This window comes from Oncorhynchus tshawytscha, linkage group LG29, assembly GCF_018296145.1.
Source record: "Oncorhynchus tshawytscha isolate Ot180627B linkage group LG29, Otsh_v2.0, whole genome shotgun sequence".
NCBI classification, from domain to species: domain Eukaryota; kingdom Metazoa; phylum Chordata; class Actinopteri; order Salmoniformes; family Salmonidae; genus Oncorhynchus; species Oncorhynchus tshawytscha.
Window position 1 is genome coordinate 11,623,674 of NC_056457.1, and position 20,277 is coordinate 11,643,950.

At 44.4% G+C, this 20,277-nt stretch overlaps 1 protein-coding gene and 1 long non-coding RNA gene across 3 annotated transcripts in view; one reads left to right on the forward strand and one right to left on the reverse strand.

Annotated features, from left to right (window-relative positions):
- Nucleotides 1–17,437, reverse strand: LOC112227936. Of its 2 annotated transcripts, none has more exons than XM_024392959.2 (17): nt 17,136–17,437; nt 14,935–15,041; nt 14,642–14,796; nt 13,269–13,426; nt 12,871–13,038; nt 9,568–10,030; nt 9,034–9,135; nt 7,050–7,143; nt 5,942–6,165; nt 5,464–5,706; nt 5,100–5,198; nt 3,135–3,328; nt 2,843–3,017; nt 2,395–2,551; nt 1,797–1,950; nt 695–806; nt 1–504 (listed from the first exon to the last, which is right to left on the reverse strand). In XM_024392959.2, exons 1-17 carry the CDS (start codon nt 17,148–17,150, stop codon nt 323–325), a joined length of 2,802 nt encoding a protein of 933 aa, XP_024248727.1. In that variant the 5' UTR covers nt 17,151–17,437; the 3' UTR covers nt 1–322. The 2 variants fall into 2 exon arrangements, with proteins under 2 accessions (XP_024248727.1, XP_024248728.1); XM_024392960.2 differs by having other exon boundaries at nt 7,050–7,140; nt 17,136–17,436.
- The window catches only part of LOC121841312, an 11,421-nt gene continuing 7,830 nt past the window's right edge, over nt 16,687–20,277 (forward strand). The window contains exon 1 of the long non-coding RNA XR_006080283.1: nt 16,687–16,858. This is a non-coding gene — a long non-coding RNA (uncharacterized LOC121841312). The remainder of the gene's footprint in view (nt 16,859–20,277) is intronic.

Below are 20,277 nucleotides of genomic sequence, written 5' to 3' on the forward strand. Positions count from 1 at the left end.
TGAGACTTCATCGTAATAACTTTAATGGTGGTTGTGATTAACTACAGGGAGCAGGGCTCCCATCTAGACCTTTAGAAGCACAAGAAGGCACCCTTCTAAGATTTCGACAGCTAGTATGGTGGACTTGTGATTGAGCGAGTAGTGTCACTAGCCGCTGTTGAAGCATTGCAGTTAGAGCTGGGTTTCTCTTCACCCAGACTACGCTGAGCCTGTCAGCTGGATGCAGAAACATGGGGCTGATACCGCAGAGCACAGCGGAAGCTACTAGCTAGCTGACCCAAGCCTCATCAGAAAGGGCTGGGCGGGGTCACTACTCATCCTCCTACTGATTGTCACCGTCGTTGTCGTCGGAGACCTGGTCAGGGGGGATGGCTCGCGGGTTGCTGGCCCTGATGCTGGTGATGTGGGGACAGGAGGCAATCAGGTTGGCGATGCCCGATAGGGTCACGCCCGAGCCGTCCAGGTTCACCTGGGTCAGACACATGCACTTCAGGAACTTCAGTCCTGAGGGAAATGGACACAAAAAGGTATATTAGGTTTTCACCTCTAAATACTTCCATGGAAGTATTGCAAGATAATGAGTGGGACCTATAGAGATGTATTAGAGAGCTCATGTCCTATTTTTGCAATGACCGTCCAGTTGACTATTTTGGGCCAAGTGCGCCCTTTATTCAACTGTATGATGGGATCTTACCGTGGTCAGTGATGCGTGTCCGGCTCAGGTTGAGCTTGAAGAGCTGAACACAGTGGACCAGACCTCTCCTCACGACCGTGTCGCCCACCTGAGTACTGGCCAAGCTTAATACCTGGAACATAAAGCCACAACATCAATGCAACTACTGCTAATAATTGCATCAAATCAATCATTTTATTAGTCACATGCGCCAAATACAACAGGTGTAGACCTTACAGTGAAATGCTTACTTACAAGCCCCTAACCAACAATGCAGTTTAAAAAAATATATAAGAAATAAAAGGAACAAGTAATTAAAGAGCAGCAGTAAAATAACAATAGTGACAGGAGTCTTATGGCTTGGGGGTGGAAGCTGTTAAGAAGCATCTTGGACCTAGACTTGACGCTCCGGTGCCGTGCGGTAGCAGAGAGAACAGTCTATGGTGGTGGCTGGAGTCTTTGACAATTTTTAGGGCCTTCCTCTGACACCGCCTGGTATAGAGGTCCTGGATGGCAGAAAGCTTGGCCCCAGTGATGTACTGGGCCGTACGCACTAACCTCTGTAGTGTCTTGCGGTCGGAGGCTGAGCAGTTGCCATGCCAGGCAGTGATGCAACCAGATGCTCTCAATAGTGCAGCTGTAAAACCTTTTGAGGATCCATGCCAAATCTTTTCCTGAGGGGGAATAGATTTTGTTTTGCCTTCTTCACGATTGTCTTGGTGTGCTTGGACCTTGTTAGTTTGTTGGTGATGTGGACACCAAGGAACTTGAAGCGCTCAACCTGCTCCACTTACAGCCCTGTCGATGAGAATGCGGGTGTGCTCAGTCCTCCTTTTCCTGTAGTCCACAATCATCTCCTTTGTCTTGATCATGTTGAGGGAGAGGTTGTTGTCCTGGCACCACACTGCCAGGTCTCTGACCTCCTCCCTATAGGCTGTCTCGTCGTTGTCGGTGATCATGACACTGTTGTGTCATCGGCAAACTTAATGATGGTGTTGGAGTCGTACCTGGCCGTGCAGCTTGAACAAAGTTTTACAACGGAGCACTGTTAGCGCCCTAGCTGACCTATAACTTATTTGCAGACAACAATAGTTGTCTTTGGGGTTTCATGCATGCTCCGTACCTGCAGGTGTGGCAGACCGGTAACGAGGTCGGCCACTCCACGGCTGGTGACGGCCGTGCGGTCCAGACACAGCTCCAGCAGCTCCTGCAGACAGCGCAGGGAGGGCAGCCCGGCATCCGTCACCTGCGTGTTGCTGAGTGACAGCCTCTTCAGCCTGGAGACAGGAGAGGGGGACATTTCTATCAGGGTCGTATACATTAGTGCTCACCGTAGCAAAACGTTTTGCAACAGAAAACAAAAATTAGCGTTTGTTATTGAACAGGTAATTCAGGTAGTCCCTCTGTGTTTCAGTCCGTTTTCTTCTGTTTGGTCCCTAATGAATACGGCCCAGCATTTCTTCATTCACTGCAATGTCAACACTGGAGGAAGCTGGTGAATCAACTAGAGCAGTGACCACCAATTCTAGTCCATGTGAGCAATAGTGTGCAGATCTTTGTTCCAGCTCACCACGAACACAACCAGTTAGTCTAAATGATTAGTTGAAATCATTGTATAGCTCCACAAGACAGAGGTTGGTGACCACTGAGTGCCAGTCTATCATGACAAGCGTGTATATTGACACCAGGAGAGGATAATAGTTATGAGAGAGTGAGCTGACCTGGTCATGGTAGCCAGCTGGGTGATCCCCTGGTCGGTGACGTATGTGTAGTCAGTTAGGTCCAGCTCGGACAGCAGGGACAGTCTGGAGAGGAAGGCCAGGCCGGCGTCCGTCACCGAGTGGCGTCCAGGCAGGGTCAGCTGGGTCAGCCGGAGACCTGGGATGAACAAGCCAAAACAGACGTAGTACTTTAGTAAACACATTGAACTATATACTGTGAGCCATACACAACATTAACATCTGCAGTAATCTTCCCCTCTAATCAGGGACCTGAGAAAACAGGGAGAATGGACTCTGGAAAATCAATTACTTTAAGTCATTCAAACAGCAGTACTGCAGACCTTGAGGCCCTGATTTGAAAACTCCTGCTGTACACAGTCTCCCTCCCTCTCTTTCTCTCAGATGTGAGTACCCCCTGCTGTACACACACATACAATGTGCAGCTCACCTGAGATGATCTGGAGAATTTTGTTGCCATCAGCGACGGAGATGCCAGCCACGCTGAGGGCAGAGAGGGCGGAGTGGGTGGCCAGGTGCTCCAGAGAGCCCTCCCTCACCGCCGTGCCGTCCAGGTAGAGGGTCTGCAGGCTGGGAAGCTCAGCCAGGGCCGACACGTCACTCACCTGACAGACGAGGGAGGAAGGGGTCAAAGTAGACCTAAATCTCAAAATGGCCTCAGGATATTGTGGTTGGGTATGTTGTCATGTTTGTGTGCTTGTAGGAGCGCAAGAGTGAGCTACCTTAGTGTGTTTGATGCTGAGCAGTCGTAGCTGGGGCACACAGGCGGGCAGCGCTGCCAGGGTGGCCTCCGTGATAGAGGTCTGGTTCAGACTAAGCTGGGTGAGTGTCGAAGGAGCAGACTGCAGGTACAGCACCATCCCTACATCGCTTACTTTGGTCTGGTCTAGCGACAGGAAAGACAGGCTCTTCAAGCCTTTCAGACACAAATGGTGCGGAGTGAGATTTTTGTTTTTTTATCTTAGTCCTCCTTTCAAGTTGGTGAAATGGTTGACACATTTATCCGTAATTATGATTTCAATCATTTTTACCAAGTTGAAGCGCCACTCTTACCATATTATGCTTTCGGAAAGTATTCAGACCCCTTGACTTTTTCCACATTTTGTTACGTTACAGCCTTAATCTAAAACTGATTACATAGCTTTTCCCCATCAATCTACACACAATATCCCATCATTTTTGGAAAATGTTAGCAAATGAAGTATTACATTTGCATAAGTATTCAGACCCTACTTTGTTGAAGCACCTTTGGCAGTGATTACAGCCTCGAGTCTTCTTGAGTATGACGTTACAAGCTTGGCACATCTCTCTGTACTTTGCTCCGTTCATCTTTTCCTCGATCCTGACTAGTCTCCTGGTCCCTGATGCTGAAAAACATCCCCAGAGCACGATGCTGCCACCACGCTTCACTGTAGGGATGGTGCCAGGTTTCCTCCAGACGTGTCGCTTGGCATTCAGGCCAATCAATCTTGGTTTCATCAGACCAGAGAATCTTGTTTCTCATGGTCTGAGAGTCCTTTAGGTGCCTTTTGGCAAACCCCAAGCGGGCTGTCATGTGCCTTTTACTGAGGAGTGGCTTCCGTCTGGCCACTCTACCATAAAGGCCAGTTGGTGGACTGCTGCAGAGATGGTTGTCCTTCTGGAAGGTTCTCCTGTCTCCACAGAGGAACTCTAGAGCGCTGTCAGATTGACCATCTGGTTCTCGGTCACCTCCCTGACCTAGTCCTTGACCTCCTTGACCCCCCCCCACCTGGCACCATCCCAAAGGGTGAAGCATGGTGGTGGCAGCAGCATCATACTGTGGGGATGTTTTTCAGCAGCAGGGACTGGGAGACTAGTCAGGATCGAGGGAAAGATGAACGGAGCAAAGTACAGCAAGATCCTTGATGAAAACCTGCTCCAGAGCACTCAGGACCTCAGACTGGGACAAAGGTTCACCTTCCAACAGGACAACGACCCTAAGAACACAGCCAAGACAAGGCAGGAGTGGCTTCCGGACAAGTCTCTGAAAGTTCTTGAGTGGCCCAGCCAGAGCCCGGACTTGAACCCGATCTAACATCTCTGGAGAGAAAATAGCTGTGCAGCGCCACTTCCCATCCAACCTGACAGAGCTTGAGAGGATCTGCAGAGAAGAATGGGAGAAACTCCCCAAATACAGGTGTGCCAAGCTTATAGTGTCATACCCAAGAAGACTCGAGGCTGTAATCTCTGCCAAAGGTGCTTTAACAAAGTACTGAGTAAAGGGTCTGAATACTTATGTAAATGTGATATTTCAGTTTTAGATTTTTTATAAAATGTGCAAAAATGTCTAAAAACCAGTTTTTGCTTTGTCATTATAGGGTATTGTGTGCAGATTGATGAGGATTATAATTGTTTTAATCCATTTAGAATAAGGCTGTAATGTAACAAAATGTGGAAAAATTGAAGGGGTCTGAATACTTTCCGAATGCACTGTATATTCACAAGACTGATTACCAAGCATTAAAAACGTAATTCATCCACAGCCATTCTATGCTGTAGCCAGGGTCATATTTATTAGTGCACACCGTAGCAAAACGTTTTGCAACAGAAAACCAAAACAAACGTTACTTATTGGGCAAGTTCAGGTATAGTCCCTTCCTGTTTAAGTCAGTTTTCTTTTGTTTGGTGCCTAGTGAATACAACCCAGAATTAGAGAAGAACCTCACCTGTGATGTGTTGCAGACAGGAGTCTGTTAGCTTGCTACATGAGGCCAGGTTCAGGTGCTGCAGTTTCAGTAGGCTGCACAGCACAGAGAGGCCTGCGTCTGGACAACGGGAAGACAAAGAGATAGCAACCATCACTATCATAGCCACAAGCTGCAAAGATAACCAGTCACATGCTTAAAGTGATAGCTTACCAATGCATCTATATTCCTTTATTTTTGTACCTTTCTTAACTTGACATTCAAATGGCGCTAATAATAGTGTTGAAATAGGGCTCTGGTCAAAAGTAGTGCACTTTATATGGAATAGGTTGCCATTTGGGACGCATACTCAGTGAGCACAAATGCTGTCAAGGTAAAGGTATACCTGTGATGAGAGGAGAGTTGACCAGGCTCAGGTGCTTCAGTGCAGTGAAGGCCCGTAGCTGCCGGAGCAGCTCGTTGGTGGAGTACGGGTAGCAGTTGAGGACAAACTTCTGCATCGGGCAGCCGAAAAAGAGTTCCAGGGTGCGCGGGCGAAGGAGCCTCTCGCGGGACATGTGACTGAGCAGGAGCTCGGCCAGTTCAGGGGTCAGACACGACAGACTGCTGCTGTACTGCATGCTGGGAGCTGAGAGAGGAGGAACGAAGGAGAGAAATAAATAAGTTGTCTATGCAGCTTTCCAGACATGAATTTCTGTGATCTTGAATTTTTTACACAATTGCAATAAACCACAACCAATGTACGGACAATTCTCACAATTTCTGAGATGAGATGGTTGGAAAAACAGTCGGCAAGAAGTGAGGCCTTTCAACCTTTATTTGTGTGCAAATAACAGTGTTGGACTTTAAAGTTGTTCTCTGACCTGTCATGAGGTTGACTGTGGCCCGGGTGGCCATTGCACAGAGGGAGGGGACGCTGGGCGTCCTGAAGGGTTTCTTGGGGGGGGATGGGTGACCCTGAGTGGCCTGGGGGTCATCCTGGGCAGCTCTCTGGAGGCGCTCTACTGCAGCCTGGCCCGCTGCCCCCGGCACCACACAACCTGCAGCCTCTTCTGGCTCCACTGCTGGGTCCTCTGCCACCCCCTCCCTGGGAGAGACACAACCATGTGTGACATCTAGTCAACTGATTAAAGATAAGAAAAGCTTCCCGATTCTCCACCCTTGTGCACACTTCCCGTCATGGATTTAACAATGGTGGAAACTTACTCCAAGCCAATAATGCTTACACCAATCCAACGCTTTAAATTAATGACGGGGAGTGTGCAAGTTCACACTCTGGCTATAATGTCGAGAACTCTGCTGCATTCAAAATTCATGTATTTACAGAGCAAGTTTTGGTCCTGAGCCCCTTCTCAGGCTGCATGCCAAGTCTGAAGTTTGCATGCCAACACATCAAGTCACCTCTTATGTTCGACCATTAGCAAACTGGCACACTTCTACACATTCAACAAGTTAATAATAAAGGTGTTGCAGCGCTGATCAGAACTAAACATTGAAAAATAATCCACTTTCAACAGTTACCTATTACATTTCATTTCAATTTGAATAATCCGACAAATATTTTTTCAGATGCAAGTTCTGCTTAGGGTTATAAACTCAGCAAAAAAAAGAAACGTCCTCTCACTGTCAACTGCGTTTATTTTCAGCAAACTTAACATGTGTAAATATTTGTATGAACATAATATTCAACAACTGAGACATAAACTGAACAAGTTCCACAGGTGCATGTTCATTAATTGTTTATGGTTGTTAAAACCCTTCACAATGAAGATCTGTGAAGATATTTGGATTTTTACAAATTATCTGTGAAAGGCAATGTCCTGAAAAAGGGACGTTTCTTTTTTCCGCTGAGTTTAGATCCTGAACAGTATCAAATGTTAAATGAAATTGAAATCACGTTACAAAAAAAGACATTGCTTTAAAGTGGAGGGCATGGTCATGATATAGGCTAGGTTTAGGCTGGGCACTCACCTAAGTCTGTTGCCCTGGTCTGGCCAGTGGTGTCTGGGCTCCAGCCCTCCACGCAGCCGGTTCTCTGGGAAGAAGGGTAATTGGGGCATACCTGCTGGGGTTAACCATAGCTTAGGCCTTTAGGATACTCAATTTAAATCTGTATTCATTCTAGAAGCCATACATCTTGAATTACACTACATGACCAAAAGTATGCGGACTCGTCGAACATCTCATTCCAAAATCATGGGCATTAATGCGAAGTTGGTCCCCCGTTTTCTGCTATAACAGCCTCCACTCTTCTGGGAAGGCTTTCCACTAGATGTTGGAACATTGCTGCAGGGTCGTGCTTCCATTCAGCCACAAGAGCCTTAGTCAGGTCAGGCACTGATGTTGGGCGATTACGCCTGGCTCGCAGTCGGCGTTCCAATTTATCCCAAAGGTTTTTGATGGGGTTGAGGTCAGGGTTTCTGTGCAGGCCAGTCAAGTTCTTCCACACCGATCTCAACAAACCATTTCTGTATGGACCTCGCTTTGTGCACAGGGGCATTGTCATGTTGAAACAGGGAAGGGCCTTCCCCAAACTGTTGCCACAAAGTTGGATGCACATAATCGTCTGAATGTCATTGTATGCTGTCGCGTTAAGATTCCCTTCACTGCAACTAAGAGGCCTTGCCCGAACCATGAAAAACAGCCCTAGACCATTATTCCTCCTCCACCAAACTTTACAGTTGGCACTATGCATTGGGCCAGGTAGCGTTTTCCTGGCAATCGCCAAACCCAGATTTGTCCGTCGGACTGCCAGATGGTGAAGTGTGATTCATTACTCCAGAGAACGCATTTCCACTGCTCCAAAGTTCAATGGTGCTTTACACCACTCCAACCAACGCTTGGCATTGCGCATGGTGACCTTAGGCTTGTGTGGCTGCTCGGCCATGGAAACCCATTTCATGAAGCTCCTGACAAACAGTTATTGTGCTGAAGTGCTTTCAGAGGCAGTTTGAAACTCAGTAGTGAGCGTTGCAACTGAGGACAGGCGATTGTTACGCACTACACGCTTCAGCACCCGGCAGTCACGTTCTGTGAGCTCGTGTGGCCTACCACCTCGCGGCTGAGCCATTGTTGCTCCTAGAGGTTTCCACTTCACAATAACAGCACATGCCACGTTGAAAGTCACTGAGCTCATCAATAAGGCAATTTTACTGCCAATGTTCGTCTATGGAGATTGCAAGGCTGTGTGCTCGATTTTATACACCTGTCAGCAACGGGTGTGGCTGAAATAGCCAAATCCACTAATTTGAAGGGATGTCCACATACTTTGTATATATAGTGTATTTCAGACAAATATCCAAGCTATTTAACCATCTGAATGCATGTCTGAGACTTATCACATGTCTCTCATCAACAACATCGCTCTCTCTAATCACAATGTTCCTCTTCTTCAGTTTTAGCTTCCTCTTTGGCTGTAAAAAGAATCCCCGGCAATGTGCTTCACACGAAGTGTAACACTTGGATTACTGTCTGTACCTCAGAGCTTGAATACTCAGAGAAACTGACTTATTTTGGCACGAGAGAGTGCAGCGCAAACTTGCATAAGTTGGAAAGTCGGGCGCATTCACCTGCTATTTCCCAATCAAAGCAGCTTTCTCATGGTCAGTGAGGAGATATCAAACACCATCACTGGGCCAGTTGGCTCACTATCCTGACCGCAGCTATGGCAGGTTAGTTCAATGGATTTCTACACACACTAGTTCACTTCAACTACTTCTGCAGTAACCTGGTGTAAAAAAAACTATATTCCCAGGGGACAGTAGGTTAAATCCTACTGCAAATGGGGCTGCAGTGCTCATCAAGCTCAAAGCCATTTGTCTAACCACTGACACAGAGAGAGGGCTCATCTTTATTGGACTGTAAAGAACAAGTTGTTCAGAGGAAAAACCAGGGAGACACAGAGAGAGAAAGGAAGGAAGGATAAAAAGAAAATTCCAAACAGAGGTTGTAGTACCATTGAGGAGGAAGTGCGGCTCTCTACCCCCCTCTGGCATCTCTTCATCGTCTGAGCTGGCAGCCTCCTCTGCATCACCAGGATTCAGCTTCTGGCCCCGTCCTGTCAGGGAAAAACTGCATGAACACTTTGGAGTAGGATGAAGTGGTACCTAGACGCTGATCTTGGGTCAGTTTCACATTGTTCCCACTTACGGTTAAGGTTAGGATTGGGGAGAGGAAGCTGATCCTAGATCTGTACCTAGGAGAAACTGTGCCCAGAGTGAACAATTCACATTCAGCTGACCCAGAGAATGCCTGAATGAAACTTAGTGCCTGTAATGGTGTTATGGTGTCTTCACAAAGTGATGCCTCAAACTAATGGGTCCATAATGCAATAGCCTGCGTGAGTAAGGCAATTAAACAGCGTTACATTTATACTCCAAGAAAAGACATTTCTGAAGGTAAAACACCCAACAAGTCATCAACTTTGATATTTGAAAATACATCAAATACATTGTGAATGAGGACTTCATACGCCAGACGTGAATCTTACCCCAGGAGTGAGAAGGTCCGGTCATTGGGGGGCCAACACCAGGGATGCCTGCGTAGCCCACTGCTTCTTCCCACAGCTGGTGAGGCAGAGGTGGGGGCAGAGTGGGATCCTCCATCCCTTCCTCCTCCAGCTCTGGTATCTGGGGCTGCTGTGGCTGGGGAAGCGCAGGGGGTGCAACTACCACCTCCTCCTGACCCAATAAGAGGCGATCAGCTGGGCTGGCCGGATCCTGGGGTGTCTCTGGGGGCGTGGTCTGGATACAGAGGGCGGCGTTGGGCGTGAGGCCCAGGGAGTGCAGGGAGCAAGCCAGCTCTGCCTCCCCAAAGCGTTTCCGTGGGAACCCCTGGAGGAGGGAAAAGGAGGCCAGGGAAGGGTAGCGCCCGGAGATGTGCTCCATCACGCTGCGCAGAGGGGCGTCGGCAGGGAAGCGCTCCCGCATGGACTCCCCAGAGGGTAGCCGGATCTACAGGGAGAGACACAGAAGGTGAAACCTCCATTATAAACATACCACCTCAGTCTCCATCTAACTAGACTACACATTTCATGCACGCCTCTTCAATCAACTAATAGGGGTGCTCTCAAGTCAACAATCGAGACAGAAGTCTACCTATGCTCAGGGTTCTAAATTAATACAACACATTTTGGTATCACCGGTATTAAGGAGCACCAGAAAAGAAGATGTTTTTAATTGATTAAGATATAACCTATATTGGGTCTGTGTATTCTAGCTACTTCTGAAGCACATGTTGTACCATAAAAACGAATATGGAACGCTGTAAAACATTTGTTTATTATAAAAAGCTAAAATGTTGATACAAAAACCTGTCATTGGGGGAATATTAGGCTTCTATATTGTTTAACAGGTTATTTCTATAAATAATGGAGCCAATGTGTGACAAAGGGATCAACATTTACAGATGTATTTTCATGCAGTTCCACATGTGTACTTAAGAGGAATAAAAGTGAATATATGCAAATTGACCCATAACTCCAGCACTTCATTTTAATTTTCAAGGACCTCAACGTTATACAATTGTAAATATAGGGCCTAATATAGAACCACTAGATAGGGCATTAACACTAAAAATAATACATTTTTATATGTTGATATTCAAATTATTCGTACATTCTAAAATGTGTGAATAATGTGGACATTGTCTGTCTAAATAGACTGGATACATTTTTCTAGGTTGCTCATCTATTAGCAGGACTGATCAGAAAATGTTGCAAGCATGTTATGTAGCCTAACGTCAGTGGATTATTTTGCTCACTCGCGTAATAGCCTAGGCTTCTCCAAACCAAAATCCTGTGACTTGTCTGGTAATGAATCAATGTGATTTTTTTTTAAACGAAATCTCCATATTTTTGGTTAATTGACCTCTGGCTGGGAAAATACGTGGAGGTGCAGCTCATCTATTCGTTTGCTCATTTATCACATATCAGAAAAATTTTGCATGCTATAATGTAAGCTTAAATCAATAAGTGCGTTATTTTGCTATTGACTGACATTAGGCAATTGACTTCAGGCAATTCCAAAAGCCTGCGGAGGTTGTGAAATATGAACACGACACTCACATGCTTTTGAAAACATAGATTTCCATTATTTTCTATGCATATCATGATGAAAATAGTCACTCGGGAACAACAGTACAGTGAAGCGCACTGGTCGTAGAGCAAAATATTTAGGAGCATATGCAACCAAAATGGTCACACTTTAGATCACTGCCTATGCTGCTAGGAATACAGTGGCTTCATAAAATATTCATACCCTCTTGACTTACTCCACATTTTGTTATTACAGTCTGAACAAAAAAAATGAATTCAATTTCTCTTCTCACCATCTACACACAATACCCCATAACGACAAAGTGAAAACATGTTTTTGGATATCTTTCTTTCCTCACTCAAATTTATTGAGAAATGTAAATTCAATATTTCTGTATTTCTAAGTATTCACAACCCTGAGTCAGTACTTTGTAGAAGCACATTTGGCAGCGATTACAGCTGAACCTTCCTGGGTAAGTCGCCAAGAGCTTTGCACACCTGGATTGTGAACATTTGCCCAATATTATTTTCAAAATTCTTCAAGCTCTGTCAAATTGGTTGTTGATCATTGCTAGACAACCATTTTCGGGTCTTGCCATAGATTTGAGTAGATTTAAGTCGAAACTGTAACTTGACCACTCAAGAACATTCACGGTCTTCTTGGTAAGTAACTCCAGTATAGATTTGGCCATGTGTTTAAGGTTATTGTACTGATGAAAGGTGAATTAATCTCCCAGCGTCTGATGGAAAGCAGACTGAACCAGGTTTTCCTATAGGATTTTGCCTGTGCTTAGCTTCATTCCATTTTTATCCTGAAAAACTCCCCAGTCCTTAACAATTACAAGCATACCCATAACATCATGCAGTCACGACTATGTTTGAAAATATGGAGAGTGGTAATACTAATGTTTTGTATTTGCCCCAAACATAACACTTTGCATTCAGGACAAAAAGTGAATTGCTTGGCCACATTGTTTGTAGTATTACGTTAGTGCCTTATTTCAAACAGGATGCATGTTTTGGAATATTTTTATTCTGTACAGGCTTCCTTTTCATTCTGTCAATTAGGCTAGTATTGTGAAGTAACTTCAATGTTGTTGATCCTTCCTCAGTTCTATCACAGCCATTAAACTCTAACTGTTTTAAAGTCACCATTGGCTTCATGGTGAAATCCCTGAGCCAGTTTCCTTCCGCTCTGTCAACTGACTTAGGAAGGACACCTGTATCTTTGTAGTTACTGGGTAATTAACAACTTCACCATTCTCAAAATTATATTTAATGTCTGCTTTTTTAAAATCCATCTACCAATAGGTTCCCTTTGCGAGGCATTGGAAAACCTATTTTTGGTTGAATCTACATTTGAAATTCAATGCTCGACTAAGGGACCTTACATACAGATAATTGTATGTTTGGGGTACAGAGATGAGGTAGTCATTCAAAAATCACGTTAAACACTATTATTACAGTCCATGTAACTTATTAAGCACATTTTTACTCCTGAACTTATTTAAGCTTGCCATAGCAAAGGGGTTGAATACTTATTGACTCAAAGAAACTTCAGCTTTTCTTTTAATTAAATTTGTAGAAATTTCAACAAATAAAAAAACACTGACATTATGGGGTATTGTGTGTAGGCCAGTGACAAAAAAAGTCTCAATTTAATCCATTTTAAATTCAGGCTGTAACAACAAAAGTCAAGGGGTGTGAATACTTTCTGAAGGCGCTGCATGTAAACATTGCCAGAGGGCTCAGTCTCACCATGAGGATGCAGTTGTTGTCTACACTAGTCTGGACCGTACCCCCCAGCCTCTGGCCTTGGCTGCTGCCAGGGGGGGACGTGGTCTCAGTGGGGGCGCTCGGCTGGGTCTTCTTCTCCTGTAAGCTCCTCCGGTCCTCAGCAATACGCTTCAGCACCAGCTCACGCTCCTGAGGTAACACACACGTCACAGGAATGCCATGTCTGAGTGTGACTTTTTTGCAAAAGGGCTGAATATAGAGTCTCAATCATTTGAATATACCAATCTTCAGTGTAAATTGTGTCACAAGGCAATATGCACTGCAGTATGTTAGACTAGCATGTTGAATACCCTGTGGCTATGCTGGGTGTGTGTGTGCTCAGTGTGTTTCAGCTGATCCATCAGGCAGGTGCTGCTGACCTGTTTCTTCTGCCTCCTCTCGTTCCTGGCCTCGTTGGCCACACGCATCCTCTGCTGCTCCTGAAAGTCACTCTTGTCCTGCCTGATACGGGACTCCAACGGTGGGGTGTCTGTGGATGGGCTGGTGGGTTGCGGGGGTCCCAGGACTAAAGAGGGGCCTTCAGACACACATTAGAAACAGAACGGTCACTGCTGAAATAAAGAGTCAAATAACTAGCTACTATGCTATGTCCAGAGTAGGTTGGCGTTTTTTCCCAAAACTTCAGTTAAGTAATATATATTTAAGGCTACAATTTCAAACGAGGAACGTGTCTGAGGCAGGGGAGAACGACTGGGAAAGGGGATAGATACCTAGTCAGTTGCGCAACTGAATGCATTCAACTGAAATGTGCCTTCCTTATTTAAACCTCTGAATCAGAGGTGCGGGGCTGCCTTAATCAACATCCACATAATCGGCACCCGGAGAGCAGTTATTGTGGGGGTTAACTGCCATACTGAGATTGTTCCACCTTGCCAGCTCGGGGATTCAAACAAGTAACCTTTCGCTTCCTGTCCCAACTCTCTAACCACTAGCCTACCTGACGCCACTGCCCCCTCTCATTGAAGTCACAAAGTAGTTCAAGGTCGAACGCAGTACTGGAGGCTGTTTCCAGAAAGTAAGATTCACATTATGGTGAATGGGAAAATGGCAATCTTCGAGGTCAGTATTCGTGTAAATATTTACATATTTTTTTACACAATCATAGAAGCAATTATTGGTACTATCACACCACATGCATGTCCTTGAACCAATTATTTTAAAATCACACACAAAAGAAGAATGAAAATTGAGTTGCTACCACCAGCCTACACTACCCCAGTTGGCCTTCAACTTGAGATACTAAATGAGAAGGGGGGGCAGCAATAAGTTAGCCTGCAAAGTCACTTCCTAGAGTAGCTAAAACTACACATGCCATTTCCAATCGTTTCCAAAAACTCCTCCATGATCAAGATGGCAATATGTCAAATGCACCACTAAGACATCATATACTGAAATGTAATCAATGTCATCACTATGTTATAACAAATAGGCATTATTGGTAGATTTTGGAGGGAGGGAGATTAGCTTGGAAACAAAAAGCTTGGATAATTTACTGTAACTTATGCCTTATGTCCTGTCCTGTACACAGTTCCTCTGTATATGCCGCTGGAAACAAGGCAAAGCCACTCACTGTTCCAAGTTTTACAAGACCGTTACCTGATTTGTACAAAATGGATAAAAGACACCACAAGTGGTCAATTGTGCACAATTAGACAATGGACCATTACATTACAGTATGCAATCAACCATGGAAAACAAATGTCTGATGAAATATCATAATGGTGTGTCACACCTCTACTGTCATTGGGCGATGTCTGTGAGTGTGATGTGCTTGGGGGGCAAGAGCTCCCTGCATCATTGGGAGGGTTGAATGCAGCAAATGCTGTTGAAACTGGCTGGGGTGGATTTTTGACCAGCTTGTGCCTCAGATTTTCACCTTGTAAAAGCCTGCCGTAAAACACAGAAAAAAAAGATGGGTGAAAAAACAACATTTGACCAGTTTAGTTATTGACGACACCGGTCTTGACATCGGAAAACATAGTTCTTTGCCTGTCCATTTAAGGGTTATGGTTTGGGAGGACTCACCACTCAGCTGCATCAGGCACTGAGAAGTGTCCTGCCTGCACGGCAGACTGGATCTGCTCCTCACTGAAGCCCATCTCACACAGGGTATGGAACAACTCTCCGATAGTCTGCAACACAAGGCCATGGGGGTGTGAGACAAACAGGAAATGTCATAACAAATGGCAGGCCTATACACAAACCGCACTCTTGCCCGAACACAAAAGGGGCTGGGCAAAGGGTGCCCCTGGTGTCGTCGAGCAGGACAATCAGATGATGCCCTACAAAGTCAATCAATCTCAGTCAATAATGCCTGAATGAAGTGTGACTGATGAATGGAGTGATTGTTTGGCTCGACAAAGTGCAAGTTTGACCCAAGACAGCAGCTGATTGAAGTGAGCTAGCCTTGAGATTTATCCTTATAGGGAAATGCTGTGTTGTCAAACAAGCTTGTTTTCTAGGTCTGATAAAGCACAACAATTTCATATGTATTTTCAACTAGCTGGCTAGCTTAGTTGGTATCTAGCTAGCTGTATTGTACTTCCAGTGCCAATTAATAAACTATAATCACAGATAGAACATTGAGACAGATATTTCCTCAGATGTATAAATGTGAAGCATCTGCTTGGCATTTCCACTCATGAGAGGAAGCCCACTGGCCGGTGTTGTGCCAAAAATCCCCCCCCCCTTCGCGTGAACGAGCACACTCAATTCTTCATTGCTGTGACTTGCTTGCTAGTTGAGATTTCTGCTCTTCACTCCGTTGTCAGTTTAGCCTACATTTCACTGATCTTAGTAGCAGAAAGCATTTTTTATTAGTGTCCTTTGATTGCGGGGGAGGCACTAGTAATGTCTGCAGTTTTCGGTTTGTATTAGTCTATAAATGTATTTTCCAAAATTCGTAATCTCTCCTATGTCTTATTCGACTAGTAGTTGTTCTGAAATGTTTATTGGTTGCCTACATTTTACTCCCTTTGTTTAATATAACACACATACATTAATTATTCATTTCAGTTGCCTATCCTGACGGGAAGTTTGTTCTATAGAAAGTATTTGACTGATGTGTGCCACAAAAAGTGGCACACATCCCCCCCCCCTTCTAATTTCCTTAATTTTGTGGCTAGAGTCAAATACTTTCCGTGGCACACACTACTGGTCAACATGAGCTACCAAAATGATTCTGAAGTGTGCCAGGCCTTGCAGTCCTAAAATAGTTGGGGGGTGGGAGAATTTCGACAGGCAAGAAAACGGCCCTTCTAATTCCTTTAATTTTGTCACTAGAGTTAAGTACTTTCTGTGGCACACAGAGTCAAATACTTTCTATAGAACAAACTTCCAGGCAACCAAAATGAATAATCAATGTGTGTGTTATATTAAACAGAGGGAGTAAAATGTAAGCAAGCAATAAACATTTCAGAACAACTACTAGTCGAATAAGACATGGGAAAGATTACGAATTTTGGCAAAGATATGTATTTAGCCAAATCGAAAACTGCAGACATTACTAGTGCCTCCCGCGCTCAAACCGCCATAAATAAATAAAAATCTATGAAAAGTAGCCTAATCTTGATCATTGACAGCTGCCTTGGACACAAATTTAAAAAATGCTTTCTGCTACTAAGATCAGTGAAATGTAGGCTAAACTGACAACGGATCAATACAGTTTTCGGTTCCTAAAACTACAATCTGATATGAACCGAGTGGACTTTACCCTTTCCAAAAGTTTTTTTTTAATCGCGTTGTTTCGAGTGCAACGGGAAGGAGTTATTGCACACGCGCACTTCACAGAGGATTTATTCCTATTGTAAACGACAGTCTGTGGTCAATCTTGGTTTAGTTACAAAAAATCTTTGCTATAGTCTAGGACCTCTACTCTAGGTTAGAAACTTCGACGTGACATGATGATCACTCTGAACTCCACTTCTTCAAGGAAATGATCAATGTCCGGGTATTTTACTTGAGCTCATTCTAACCTAAACAGGGCCATTTGTATCGTAATGCAGATAACTACCGGTAGCTAGCTAGCTTACTGTCATTTTAGCAAGCGAACTACTGCTACGGGAATTTACAATGGAGAATGTGCTAGGTACAATAGCTAGCATAGCTAGCTAACGTTATCCAATTAGCTAGCTAACTGTTAGTTACTACTGTACCAACTTATCTAAGTAATAACTGTTATTCTTTAGAAGTGAAAGTATTAAGCCAGTTGGCTTTTTGCAACTTACCGGAGTGGAATCCATACTTTCAGTGGTTCTTTGCACTAGCTAGCTATGTGCCTTGTTGTTGGCTTGCATGTCAAGGAAAGATTAGTAGCCAGAGCCAATGGCTACATTACAGAACGCGATTTGAACCTATCAAAACTGCTGACAGACAGTGGGAAACGCCCCGAAAACCACAGTTATTCTAAAATAAGAAAATGTTTATACAGACTACACACACGTTTGAACACTTCGTCGCTTCGTTTCAATATCAATATAACTGTCTGTAGCAATGTGTACTCAGACAAGACAGTCAGCAAATGATAATCCACACCATATAACCAGCCGCTTGTGGTACCGCTTTCTTTAAATTACTGTATTTGAACAGCAGGGGTCACGCTTGCTCCATTTATTCTCTAATCATGGTTTATCCACGGCAAGAACAGTAGTACAGTTTGCCTGCTACCCAAACGCCTTGCTCTGGCCAACCACTACTCCACAAAGAGCAGCAAAATAATTCTGTTTGAGTCGTCAGGCAAAAGGACAGTCAGTATCCCCTCCCAAATGTATGAGAACTTGTCAAGAAAATAACAGGGGACTTGAACTATGATGACGTAAACACTACACGACCAAAAGTATGTGGACACCTGCTCGTTGAACATCAACATTCCAAAATCATAGGCATTAACATGGAGTTGGTCTCCCTTTGCTGCTATAACAGCCTCTGCTCTTCTGGGAAGGCGTTCCATTAGATGTTGGAACATTGCTGCAGGGACTTGCTTCCATTCAACCACAAGAGCAGTGAGGTCGGTCATTGATGTTGGGATATTAGGCCTAGCTTGCAGTCAGCATTCCAATTAATCCCAAAGGTGTTTCGATGGGGTTGAGGTCAGGGCTCTGTGCACACCGATCTCAACAAAACATTTCTGTATGAACCTTGCTTTGTACACCGGGACAATGTCATGCTGAAACTGGAAAGGGCCTTCCCCAAATTATTGCTACAAAGTTGGAAGCACAGAATCGTCTAGAATGTCATTGAATGCTGTAGTGCTAAGATTTCCCTTCGCTGGAACTAAGGGGCCTAGTCCAAACCATGAAAAACAGCCCCAGGCCATTATTCCTCCTCCACCAAACTTTACAGTTGGCACTATTTATTGGGGCAGGTAGTGTTCTCCTGGCATCCGCCAAACCCAGATTTGTCGGTCGGACTGTCAGATGGTGAAGTGTGATTCTTCACTCCAGAGATCTCGTTTCCACTGCTCCAGAGTCCAATGGCGGCAAGCTTTACACCACTCCAGGTGACTATTGGCATTGCACATGGTGATCTTAGGCTTGTGTGCGGCTGCTCGGCCATGGAAACCCATTTCATGAAGCTCCCGACAAACAGTTATTGTGCTGACATTGCTTCCAGAGGCAGTTTGGAACTAAGTAGTGAGTGTTGCAACCGAGGACAGACAATTTTAACCTGCTACACACTTCAGCACTCGGTGGTCCCATTCTGTGAGCAACCACTTTGCGTTCGTTTCCACCACAACAGCACTTAGAGTTGACCAGGGCAGAAATTTGACTGAACTGACTTGTTGGAAAGATGGCATCCTATGACGGTGTCATGTTGAAAGTCACTGAGCTCTTCAGTAAGGCCATTATACTGCCAGTGTTTGTCTATGGACATTGCATGACTGTTACATACACCTGTCAGCAACGGGTGTGTCTGAAATAGTTTGAATGGGCGTCCACATACTTTTGTGTATATATAGTGTACATGATCCAGATTTGGCGGTACAGTTCCACATTTTGGCCCTATGACCCGCGTCCTGAAACCAAACAACTATATCCCGCATTTTATCAACAAATTCAAATAACATAAACGTTGAAAAAAAGGTTGATTTATCCTGTATTTCAGTCAGACATTCCAACCTGTCTGTTGCAGTCACATTGTGCTTAATAAAATGTATACAGTACCAGTCGAAAGTTTGGAGACACTGACTTGTTCAAGCGTTTTTCTTTATTTTTCATTATTTTCTACATTGTAGAATAACAATGAAGACATCAAAACTATGAAATAACACATATGGAATCATGTAGTAACTAAAAAAGGGTTAAACAAATCAAAATATATTTTATATTTGAGATTCTTCAAAGTAGCCACCCTTTGCCTTGTCAGTTTTGCATACTCTTGGCTTTCTCTCAACCAGCTTCATGGGGTAGTCACCTGGAATGCATTTCAATTAACAGGTGTGCCTTGTTAAAAGTTCATTTGTGGAATTTCTTTCCTTAATGCGTTTGAGCCAATAAGTTGTGTTGTGACAAGGTAGGGGTGGTATACAGAAGATAGCCCTATTTGGTAAAATACCAAGTCCATTTAAGGCAAGAACAGCTCAAATAAGCAAAGAGAAACGACAGTCCATCATACTTTAAGACATGAAGGTCAGTCAATGCGGAAAATGATAAGAACTTTGAAAGTTTCTTTAAGTGCAGTCGTAAAAACCATCAAGCGCTACGATGAAACTGGCTTTCATGAGGACCGCCCACAAGAAAGGAAGACCCAGAGTTACCTATGCTGCCTATGCCTTACTTATGCTGCAGAGGATAAGCTCATTAGAGTTACCAGCCTCGGATATTTGCAATTAATTGCACCTCAGATTGCAGCCCAAATTAATGCTTCATGGAGTTCAAGTAACAGACACATCTCAACATCAACTGTTCTGAGGAGACTGCGTGAATCAGATTCTTCATGGTAGAATTGCTGCAAAGAAAACACTACTAAGGACACCAATAAGGAGAAGAGACTTGCTTGGGCCAAGAAACATGAGCAATGGACACAATGGGAGAAATCTGTCCTTTGGTCTGATGAGTCCAAAATCTAGATTTTTGGTTCCAACCGCTGTGTATTCGTGAGACGCAGAATACGTGAACAGATGATCTCTGCATGTATGGTTCTCGTGGAGCATGGAGGAGGAGGTGTGATGCTGCTTTGCTGGTGACACTGTCTCTGTTTTATTTAGAATTCATAACCAGCATGGCTACCACAGCATTCTGCAGAGATACGCCATCCAATATGGTTTGCGCTTAGTGGGACTATCCAGGCTGTGTAAGGGCTGTTTGACCAAGAAGGAGAGTGATGGAGTGCTGCATCAGATGACCTGGCCTCCACAACCACCAGACCTCA